This window comes from Dioscorea cayenensis, chromosome 11, assembly GCF_009730915.1.
Source record: "Dioscorea cayenensis subsp. rotundata cultivar TDr96_F1 chromosome 11, TDr96_F1_v2_PseudoChromosome.rev07_lg8_w22 25.fasta, whole genome shotgun sequence".
NCBI lineage: Eukaryota > Viridiplantae > Streptophyta > Magnoliopsida > Dioscoreales > Dioscoreaceae > Dioscorea > Dioscorea cayenensis.
The window spans coordinates 19674016-19686161 of record NC_052481.1 but is presented as its reverse complement, the minus strand read 5'-3'; the positions used below and the strand labels follow the sequence as shown (position 1 = coordinate 19686161).

Here is a 12146-nt window from a genome sequence, read left to right as displayed (position 1 = left end):
AATCAATAAAGGCCAAGTGACCGGCTATCTTAGTGACTTCACCACTTACTATCATGATTGCTATCTCCTCCGGGAGCTGTTTTTTTGTGGATTCTGCCATAGTTTTTACACCAGCTATTTTCTGCCATAGGTTTTTACACCAGCTATTTTTGTACTCCTTTGAAAGAGTCCTTTTTCTCCACCCTCGTACGGATTTATTATTATTATTTTTGGGAACTCATTTGCTTGTTTAGATGCTTGCTTTACAGGAACCATAGGCTAGTATAATATTCCTTCTGTTTCTAAATACATATCATTTTAAGAAAAAAAAAATTATTTCAAAATAGTTGTCGTTTTACAATATCAAAATAATATTTATTTATTTTTTTCAATTTTACTTATCTTCAATTTTCTATGTTGTATAAATGAAGAGAGTAATATTATAGTCCTAAGAAAAATGCATGGTTTCAAGAGAGGGATAGTTTAGTAATTTGGTTGTATTTTATGTTAAAATTTAGATAATTTAATGCTATGCTTAATTTTTGTGCAACATCCTTAAACGACATGTATTTAGGAACGGAGGGAGTAGTAATTATCTATGCTTATATTAAGAAAGTTCAAATTGAGTAACTAGTATTTGTGATTAAGAGGTCTCGAGTTCAAATATCTCATATTACAATTCATATTTTAAGCCCCTGTAAAAGTATGTGTGAGGAATACCTTTCGGTTTGCCCTCTAAAGTTACATAACGGAGGGGGGTTTATCTCCAGAAAGTCAGTCAAACCATTATAATTTATGCATTTCCATACCCATTTGTCATTTGCTTTATCACTTGTCGACTTCGTCGAAAAAAAAAATGCTTGCTTTGCCCACTTCTTAAAATATACAGTCATATCACAAATGTATATGTTAGTGCAACCGCACTATTTATTGGCATGATTTGACACCTAGACCAAGTGACGTGGCAAATAAGGTGACAAAGCATAATTGATGATGTGGCAAGCATGGTGACATGGCAAGGAGACTTGGAGTGCAAGACAAACATCTTGAAGATCTTGGTGGAGCTATTTTTAGTAAGCCTCTAACATGGAGCCAGATATCCTGAAGATCATGGTGAAGCTATCTTAAAGATCTTGGTGGAGTTATTTTTGGCAATGCATTACAACTTGAAGACAAGATCATATCAAGACCATATTTAGGTGATTTGATTGAAGACTAAATATGGTGGAGCTTAATTAAAGAAAGATCTATTCATGGTGTGAATGAAGATATGATTTGAAGAATCCTTGATGAGAATCATTGAAGTCTATTAACGGCAAGATTTGAGGACCAAACTTGGGTGAATTGAAGATCAAGTTTGGAGAATCTTTGAAGACCAAATTTAGGTGAATTGAAGACTAAGTTTGGCAAGTTTCGTGAAGACGCACAAGGACGTGCGCCCCTTGCGAGGGGACTGCGTGATGAGGAACTGAGGAGGTAGGCTAGTTGCCGGCAGTCGGGATCGGGAGATTTGGCTGCATCGACTCGGACTAAGCATGACCGGGAGGTTGATGGGTCTTGAGGTCATCCGCAACGTAACCAGAACTCAGTCAAGTCAGCAGTCAGGGCCATGTTGCAACTTATGTTACAACAGGAGTTGCAACAGCTAATTTCGGCAGGTTTTTAAATTAGTAGCCGCGGAGATTCTAAAAGAGGTATGTGCTATATTTGGGACGTTGAGGCGTCTATATAAGCTACCTTGCTCCTAGATTGTAGGTGTGACTCTTGGGGAACTCTTGGAGGAGAGTGTGTGAGCACCAGACAATCTAGAGAGGGTAGTGTTCATTATTGTTGAGTGAGTGAGTGACAAGTGTTTTGTACTCATGTATTTTCACCTCTTTTAGTGGATTGTTTTTCTCCGGGCTTGGCCCCCAGACGTAGGCGAGAGGACGATGAACTGGGTTACCAATCTTGTGTGTCTCCTTCTTGCTTGGTTTGTGTGAGTTTTTCTTTGAGTGTTGTGAGTGTTCACTAAACTACAAACCACATCGCCGGAACTAACAGTATACATAGAGACATAGATATAGATACATACAGGGGCGGAAAGGAAGGTGGGTGTTCAAGGGGGTGCTTGAGCACCCCTTGGCTCCATCTTATATATAGATATGTCTGTGTATGTATATGCACATATATCACATATATATATTTATATTATTTATATTTCTAATTAATATGAATGTATTTATATGTTTATATTTAATATAATCTTGGAAATCATGTGGATTTATTTTTTAGATTCTATCGTAACAGCAACTTCACCCTATTGAAAATTTACTCTAATGATTTTTCTATATAAAATCTTCAAATTTTAAAAAACAACTTTATAATAAGTTTTGATTTTTTTTTTAATGCCATAATCTTACTAGTCTTACTATTGAACTAGTTAAAACTAAATTGTATTTGGTCGAATGATTCAACTTTTTACTTTAGTGGTGATAGTTGTTAGCTATATATATATTTTATATTTTTTGAAATATTAATTATTATTATTTAGTTTGAATTAATATAAAAAATTTCATATTTAAATTGAAGCTAGATTGGATTTGACCAAATAATTCAACTCTTATTTCATAGTGATATAATCGTGGTACATTTTTTGAAATATAAATTATTATAATTTTAAGTTTGAAGTAATATAATTTTTTTAAAATTAAAGTTAGCACCCCTTAGTTTTAGCCCTAGTTCCGCCACTATATATATATATATATATATATCTTGAAACAACTTGAAAAGTTATTTATAAAGGCAAAAACAACTCGTGAGTTAAACCTCATTGCTCCTTATATTTTCCTTAAATTTTTCATTAATAGTAATATTAATAAAACTTTGATAAAATAAATAACTGAAAACAGTTATAAAACACCCAAAGATTTATAGTCCAACGGTAAAGCTAATTGTAAAAAATAAATATAAGATATTTAAAACATCTTTGAATTTAAAAATTTTGGTGCCACCTTCTTCTTTGGAAGGATCAGAGGAAGCATTGACAGAAGAGTCCAGAGGAAAGTTGGAAGAGCACATTGGTACCATCAGACGTAGTTTGGAGTTCGTTGGTCAGAGGTCTTCTCGCTTGGTGAGGACATGATTGCCGAGGAGGCGACATCTTGATTCACGGGCTAGCTTCTCCTTGTGTTGTTGCCTTGTTAGGGGCCGGTGGCCTGTGTTTTGGTTTAGTGTTCCTTTTTGGTTTGTTCTTGTTTTTGTATTTTCAACTACAGCTAGTGGTTATTGTGTTGTAATTCGCAGTTTGTATGTTCTCTCTTTTTTTTAATTAAAATGGTTTATCCACCTTTTTAACAAAAAAAAATTTGGTGCAAATAATTATTACAACGGATCCTCAATCCCTGTATTTTTAATTGGGCTGAAATGATTAATCCTGACGTCTCTTAAATTAAGCAGCTGATCGCCTATCATAAAATAAATAAATAAATAAATAATTTTTAATTTACCAGTAGAATTATTGATTTTTCACAACAAAAAAATAAAGAATTATTCATCAATCACTAAACTCGAATCATCGTCTCCCTTTGCCAATGGACGATGCCCCTCTCTTGATGTTCTCTTGATGGCTTACCCAGCTCCTTTTCCAAATAGATCCAAAGAACGCAAGCTCTTCACTTTCCTCTGCTCCTTATCCTCAACTCCTTGAGATTATGGCGACTAGGATGACCTTGAACTTCCGAAAGAGAAAGATGATCAGTTCGATCCTATGCGAGATTTCATAGTTTCAATCAGAAGCACACTTCAATCTTTTTCATTGGGCCCGCTTGTAACGAAGAGAACACGGTATGGAAATTGTAGGAAAAAATGGAATAAACTCTCCAAGAAATCAAGAAGAGAAACTTCAATTCACTCTCAAATCTCAATCAAAAATTACATGCATCCACATTGTTCTGTTACCAGGCTAATATAACAGAAATGAAAGGCTAAGATTTAATCCCAACAATGGGACCATGACTTAACACTATATCCAACGGTCTAGATTGTAAGATCCCTCCAGCCAATCACGATACACTTAATAACCGATCCACGTGTCAAAAGATGAAAGCCCAACTTAAACACTTGGCACTCATCGGATGGACAACCGTTTACCCTTCAACTAACATTTGAAAGCCAACTAACTCCCTCCACTGAGCCCTTCAACAGCTTCAAATACCTTTCCTCTTCACAGAGCAGTAACACTTGCAGAACCTCATGAAACTTCCAGCGAATCATTCTTCCTGTAATTCTCCACAAACAAAACCCATTCACCCGAAAATAATCTATTTTAATTCTTCACATAACACAGCTTTTGCTCTGGTGGTTTCCAGGCAGAGGTTGTCTCTGTTGGTTCTCTTCCCAATCTCGGTTCTCGTTTTTCTTGCTGGGTTTTCGGCTGGAGTGGCTCAGGGTGGTTCAATTCGATGGATTTGTAGGATTTTGGATGTGATTAAGGTTCGGGAAGACAGGATTAGGGATTTGGGGTCGTTTTTCAGCGATTTGGATAGTTAGATGGCTGATTTGAGAGCTGGGGTGGAAACAGGGAAGATGGAAGGTTGTTTGGAGGCTGTGGATCATGTGAGATCGTTAATTGTGAATTCAAAGAAGGATTTAGAGAACTCTATGGGCATGTTGGAAGTTGGGTGGAAATCAAATTGCAAGTCTAATGAAAAAAAAGGGTGATTTTGGGGAGATTGGGGAGACCGGTTCCCAATTCGTCCAGTTCCTCAGAGGTTTTCTTCAAGAAAGTGAGGATCCAGTGAAGCAATCGATGAATGCCAATGACAGTGCCAACGGAGACACTGCTAGTAAAATGAGGTTGGTGGTTCTATGGTTGGTGAATCTGGAGAGCCAGTGGGAGATTGAAAAAGACTTGAAAGAATTCAAATAACAATGATAGTGATTCCATACTGTTGAAGAGATGAATCATTTGAATAGGAATTCAAACTTCTCGTCTAAGCAAGTATGTTCGGCAAAGGTCTGAGTCACTTACAATGAATAGCAGTATTCATGATTTCATCGATCATACTCTAAACCAGAGAGTGCTTATGATTTCTATAGTACGGATTCTGAGGAATTGTTGTCATCCAAAGAGACTCATGTGCATGGTAGATCGGGCAAGCCATATCATGGATTGAGTGAAGAGGCTGTTGAACCCTGCAACCAATCTATACCAGTTGAACACCTATAAGCTTGTGAAACAGAAGAAGGCAATAATCCAGAGTTTAGTCTACTTGCAATGGAGGCTTCAGACCTTGTAAAACAAGCAAGACAGCGCTTCATGGGTCAAGCTGATGATGAAAGAGTGGATTCCATTTTGTATAGATCTGTTGGGGAACACGACACTTCTTCATGGAGAGCTCAAACTGAAATATAGTTGAGAGTTTAGAACTATGTTGGCTGGAAGTGATGACTTCGATGGACATAGGTGGAGGTTCAAGAAATTAGATGCTCCTTGCCCAGAGTAGAGAGAATATTGCATCTGTTGTCATTGATGTGCTTGAAGAGTGTGAAGAACTTCTCATTGAAGTCGGGAGGAAGTATAGGTCGGCCTTGTCAATTGATGGAAATGATGTCAGAGCTCTGTATAATTTGGGTCTTGCTCTTTCTTTACATGCTCAGTTGATCGCTGACATTGGACTAGTAAGCACACATAAAATTATCTCAAAGACTTCTTATCATAGTGAGAATGTATGGACTGAAAAAATAATTTTTTAATTATCTGCTGCTAGGATGTAGAATTTTTGTAACATGCAGAATGATCCATGTTAGCTTGCACAACTGAAAGGCTGGTCCACTTCTCACAAACTTTCATGGTTTAATGGTTTATACTGCAAAAGTTGCCTATAGATTGACCTGAGTTATCTTTTATTAGCGATCTTTAAGCTTGTCTGCTTTGCTGATGGATGGATGGTTGTGTTTTTAGTGTTCTTTGTAAATTACAAGGATACTGTTTTCTTGTTTTTTCAGGAAGCAGCCTTTGATGCTGACAAGGAAGCGATTGCCAAATTTGATGCAATGGTTTCCAGAAGCAATGCTTATGCACCAGATGGTATGACTTGTTTGTATTTTTCTAATCTCCCAAGTTTCTTGTGCAAACCAAATGAGGACAATTGTGATGTTCACAGGAAACTTCATTTGAATTTATCAGACACATTGTGCATCATTTAAGCTTATTCTTGACTGGTTAAAATTCCAAATTCATAGAAATCCTGGAAATGAAAACGCACAAACCCTGAGCCAAATTCTTGTGTCATTCTTTTTTCATCAAATCTAGCATAATTGGCATGGTTTGATTTCAAGAAGTGAATTCTCTCGACAAGTATAATCATTACTATATTTTTCCTTGAGATATTGTGCATTATGTGCAGCTTTATTTAGATGGGCCATTGCATTGTTCTCATCTGCCTTCACATGATGCAGAAGAGAAAATGAAGCTTCTGCAGCAGGCAAGGAGTTCATTTGAGGATGTGCTTTCTGTTGAGTCAAATATGTTAAAAGAAGAGAGAGAGAGAGAGAGTGGAACAAGTCCTTAAGCCTTGAACAAGTATCATTGATGATCTATGTGTTTACATATAGGAACAAATATATATATACCATATACATACAAGAATACATATACATCTAACATATATATATACATACAAGAATACATATACATAAACATCTAACAAAATAATCCTCAAGTTAGAGAAGCTCTAATCAGACCTCAATCAAAGAACCCGAAGGCAGCAGCTTCGGTCAACATGTTAAACCGATTTAACCCGATTGCTTATATACTTCCTGAGGCAAGTACCAGAAGAACACTACAGAAATACAGTACTGTTTAACACTTGAAGGCCAATCTTCACTATCCATTGGTTGATACTGCTGCTCCAGCAAATAGGAAAACATAATTAATGGTTGATGTTTTTACTGAAACTTTTCATATGGCCACTTTCATGTTGAAAAGATGGACAAGAATCTGTACCTTAGACAATAGAATGAAGATTGATTCTATTTAACTGGCTGTTAGGATTTTTCACTTGAATGTAATAAAATTGGAACCTCTGAATGCAAAAATTATTTGGATTTAACATTTTGTTTTGGAAAAGCAGCAATTTTAATTGAATCAAAATTGTTTTTGCTAGTGATAAATCCTGTTTTACAGGATAGCAGAATTAGAACATGACGGTGACACTAATTGAATAACAAACTGTCAGTAAAATTTTGCTTTTCTTTTTTAATTAACCAAATATGGCTTTCAATATAATTATTAAAATATTTATTTAAATATATGATTCTTCAGTGTTTGAGTTTGATTGGGTGATTGGACTTATCCCTATTATTTTAAAAACAAGGAATAAACTACTAATATTAAAAAAAAAAAAACCACAGTACAAGATACACCGAGACAACAAAGCAAGCTAAAAACGACGACAGCAAACAGTAAAAACAAGAAATAGGGATGATGCAAACAAATACAAAGGTAATCACCAAGGGTGAACTGCAGGAGGATTAGATCAAATACTGATATATGATGAGTTATGGCCCTAGAATTTTGTCCTTCAGATACTTGAGAACGGGCCTTCCTTCCACCATCTAAAGTTGAGCTGCTGCAATTGTAAGAGAAATTCTTGAGCAAACATAACAATGTTTGGACATCATATGAATTATCTGCATGCTTTGATCCAACAATGTTACTAGCTAAATCTGTTAGTATATAAGTTAGCAAAATCGAAAAAATTAAAATAATAAATAATATATATATATATATATATATAGTTCAAGTTAACTAATTAAATTCAATGTTTTATTTCAGATATTATATAAATATCTATTTGACTATTATACATTTAATATATTTTTTAATTATATTTAAAATCAAATAGAGAAGAAATCAAATATGGAAACAACTTTGCCAAAATCTTATCTTTACCTCCTCTCATCTCAGTGTGCGCCAGGCTGGTGAATGCTAGCAATAAGTCTACTCTTTTGGATTGCAAGAGACTGTCGAGAATCATTTCCAAGCAAAATTAACCCGGAGAACTCCTCAAGATTAGAGTCTCCAATCCTTCTCGCCGTTGACCCAAGAAAGGTTTCCAAATTTTCTTTTTTAGATTCATATTCTAGATCATCCGTGGATAACTCAAACCGGCAGACAGGACATCTATTGCACATCTCAAACCAATGAAAAAGACAATCATTGTAGTACAAATGTCCGCACCGCATTTGTTTTACCACTGTTGCCATTTCCAAGGTTTCGTTGCAGATGCCACAATCAGTCTCTTCGGTGATTTGAATGTCAGGGAGTGCCTCAATTGCAGACTTAGAAGGAGGAATGGTACCATGTTCAACAACATATTGGCGAAGGTTATCCTGTGCTCCTTGGGTAAATAAAAGCACTAATTCCTGCGAGCCAAAGTTAGAATGGTTTGGTAGGAAGAGGTCTATCCTACCACCACGAGCAAGGTGACACCGGAAAAAACTCCTTCGGGAGTGATCAAATATAAAATCGATAGTATCATAATCAAAGACATTCAATGATCTAGATAAAACAAAAAAATCAGGCAGCATAATTAAATCATCAACAGAACGAAGGTTGAAAACAATGGCCAGCGCCGGCGATGATGAGGAGGAGGAGGAGGATGATGATGATGATGACTGTGAGCTTCGATGAAAGGCACGTATATACTCTCCCGTTGAACTGCAGAAGGGGCAAGAGACATTGAGTGGAGTGGGGTTGAAGTTGAAGGCACACCGACAAACTTTACAATGATAGTATTGAGGATCGCCGGCCAAAGCCATCGGAGATGGACCAAAAATCAGGGAGAAGCAAGAAAACAGGGTGCGACCGCTTTGGGATTTTGTTTGATTGATATCACTTTGGGAGCACTCATGCTTTATTTATATCCGTAAAAATGGCGTGTCTTCTATTTGGTTGATAGTAGAGATTGTTTCATTGGAGGTGAAATGATATCACTTTGGGGAGCACTCATGCTTTATTTATATCCGTAAAAATGGCATGTCTTCTATTTGGTTGATAGTAGATATTGTTTCATTGGAGGTGAAATGTTATCACTTTGGGGAGCACTGCTGAAATTATCGAAAAGTGCGATAAACCACTTCAATTAATAAAAGTAGAAATAACAAAAGCAGACTTTACTACAAACAACCACACCGGACCCTCGACAACACAACACACTGCACCACAAGTGAAAGCAAAGCGAATACGAAAAACCCCCAAAAACCCACCCCTGTGGAATAGCCCAGCTATCCCCCAAAAACACAAACAAGAGCCTGCTACCCCGTGGTAGAGCCGGGTGCCTCCTCGACAGCAGTGTCACCCAAGTCAATCAGACTTCTCGTGCCCACGAACTCAAGACTGAGACGGACCGAGGCAATAGTAACATCAATCTGCTGAAATTATTTACTTCTGTAAAGATGGCAGGGCTTATTTTTTATTGATACTTGATAATAGCCTTCAAGACTTCAATCTTCATTTAAAAAAAGCAAAGCAAAAACACGTGACTTCAACTATGGTGTAGAGACATAAAAGACTTTTTATATTTTTAATATATATTTTAATTTATAATTAAAAAAACACGTGACTTCAACTTTGGTATAGAGACAAAAAGACTTTTTATATTTTTAATATATATTTTAATTTATAATGAAAAAAACATGTCACTTCAACTTTGGTATAGAGACAAAAAAGACTTTTTATATTTTTAATATATATTTTAATTTATAATGAAATTTGTGTGGCTTCACACTCTTCTGCAACAACGTACGTCTGTCTGAGTTCACGTGAGTTCAACTTTTGGTATACAGACAAAACACTTTTTATATTTTTAATATATATTTTAATCTATAATGGAAATTGTGTGGTTTCACACACTTCAACATAAATTCTCATGCATCATAATCTAATTAAAATATCAGAATAATATTGAGTTTAGAGTACCGATTAACCAAATTCAAGAATTTATCTTTAAAGTTAGATTTACACATTTTTTTTAGAAATTTAAAAACTATGTATTTATTTTTACTCTATCCTTGTCCATGTTAATGATTTTTCTCAAACATAATTATTTGTTATATAAAAGTAACCAGGTCTATTAAATTACTATTATATTACTTATTGGTCTTAATAAATTATAACAAAAATTATTTTTTATTATATTTTTACTGTTGATTTTTAAATTTTTTGCAACATATGATACATTATATATATTTATGTACAATTAACATTATAAATATATATACTCTTTTCGGTCCTTTTAACTTGTCTATTTCAACTAAATTACACAAATTTAAAAGTAGTTAAAATTAATTGGTAATATAAAATTTATAAAAATTACTTTTATTTTAAAAAATTACTCTTACATAAATATTCTTATAAAAATGTATAGCTCAATATGATTTATTAGAAGTTGTTGAAGTATATTAAATATGATGAGTAAATTTAAAAAAATAACATTTAATATTTTATAAATTTTTAAATAGATAATTAAAAAACCATATAAAATCTTTAAAATATGATAAATAAAAAAAATCAGATGGAGTATTATTTATGATCGGTCAACTTCTGTTTGACCATGGAGCCATGACTCCAAATCCAATAACCCACCATTCCTATAAAAAAAAAAATTTAAAAAGAGCAATAGTAATAAACCTTATTGAGCAGTGAAAGGATTATTTTACAACGTTATTATCTCTTTAATCCCGTCCATAAGCAACAGGTCGAATGGTCAAAATATGTCCACTGTTAAATATCCTTCAATACTACCCATTAAAATAATTTGATTTCAGAAAACCCAAAATCTAACACAAAAAAAAAAAAAATTAAAATACAGAAAAATATCATAAATAAATCATATTAAAATTTCATGATTCAAGTACCGCCTTTCACATCATACATATTACATAGTTTATGTTGTATATTTTGTCATGTTGTACTTTTTTCCTCATATTGCAAGCATGTGATTCATTCACTTTTTGTTTAAAAAAAATTAAAATTTAAATCACCATGCTAGCAACGTGGCTATTTATGAAGATTGGGTATGTTCAATTTATGCTTTCTTTCTTCTGATTTGATCTTTGCAATTTGTTTCATCAATAGGGTTTGGAATATTTTAGGAGATACAGACAAATTAAAGGTTGTGAAGCTTGATCACCCAATTGACTGAAGAACACAAGGTGTATGCCCTGCATTGATTCTGTTCAAAGATGGTGAAGAGGTTGCAGGAAGTCCGAGGTAGGTGTGCAATGACAGAAGTTATGATCTGAAAGAATTCTTGGACTCTTTGTTGGAATGTACAACCACTATTTTGTTTTATACTACCAATTTTCTTTCAATTTAAGATGTCTGTTTTTACCCTGAAACACAAGAGGAATTAGCATGTATTCTAGCTCCTAGTAATCACCCTATATAGCTTTACTTGAATGTGCATGTGAATGTGAATTTTTTTCAGTTCTTAATGTGAGCTTTCCCTCTGAATATTCTTTAGCATGTGGCCTATATTTTATCTTCAATGCTATTTTATTGTTTATTTTAATTATGAATAGTATTTTAGTTTTTATTTGTTGAAGTGAATGATGTGATATTATGAACATAATTGCTCATATCGATGTTAATCAAGGGTTATATTATCAAATTAACTTCCTGCATTTTTTATGTCATGTTTGCTTGCAGAAGCGGGATGTTGAAATTTCAATTCCCAAAAGGAAATTCTAAATTAATCTAAATCTGTTTATAATTTGTTTTTATTTTAAAATTTCTATTTCATATTGTAATACAGTTTATTTATTTAGATTTTTTTTTAGTTTATAACCATTGAAGGATTAAAATTAACAATGATTAAAGTGAATTTTAAAGATGAAAATAAATATATTTAAATAATTTAGGGGTTGTGTATGTTGTGTTAATTATAAAATCTGCATTGATGACCAATTAATAATAATTATTAATGTTTTAATAATTATTATTGCTTTAGAATTAGAATGAAAAATGGACCCAAAGAATAACAGTTTTTAATGAATTTAGGGCACAAATAAACAATTTAAATCTGCGCAAAACGGTAAAATTTGTACAACTTTGAATTCCAGGTTTAGATTACAAACGTTTATTTCATCTCATAATCTATAGTGTTTTCCATGACAATTTA

General features: G+C 33.9%; 2 protein-coding genes across 4 annotated transcripts; one reads left to right on the top strand and one right to left on the bottom strand.

Annotated features, from left to right (window-relative positions):
* Positions 1 to 4220: 4220 nt before the first annotated feature.
* Positions 4221 to 7209, top strand: LOC120272445. Of its 3 annotated transcripts, none has more exons than XM_039279270.1 (3): positions 4221 to 5640; positions 5968 to 6049; positions 6421 to 7209. In XM_039279270.1, the coding sequence occupies exons 1-3, from the start codon at positions 5446 to 5448 to the stop codon at positions 6531 to 6533; spliced, it is 390 nt and encodes a 129-aa protein (XP_039135204.1). In that variant the 5' UTR covers positions 4221 to 5445; the 3' UTR covers positions 6534 to 7209. The 3 variants fall into 3 exon arrangements, with proteins under 3 accessions (XP_039135204.1, XP_039135205.1, XP_039135203.1); XM_039279271.1 differs by having other exon boundaries at positions 6369 to 7209; XM_039279269.1 differs by lacking the exon at positions 6421 to 7209 and having other exon boundaries at positions 5968 to 6350.
* Positions 7210 to 7342: 133 nt separating this feature from the next.
* On the bottom strand, positions 7343 to 8975 carry LOC120271968 (E3 ubiquitin-protein ligase RING1-like). The gene is made up of 2 exons (XM_039278661.1): positions 7916 to 8975; positions 7343 to 7592 (listed from the first exon to the last, which is right to left on the bottom strand). The coding sequence occupies exon 1, from the start codon at positions 8782 to 8784 to the stop codon at positions 7927 to 7929; it is 858 nt and encodes a 285-aa protein (XP_039134595.1). The 5' UTR covers positions 8785 to 8975; the 3' UTR covers positions 7343 to 7592; positions 7916 to 7926.
* Between the last annotated feature and the right edge of the window lie 3171 nt (positions 8976 to 12146).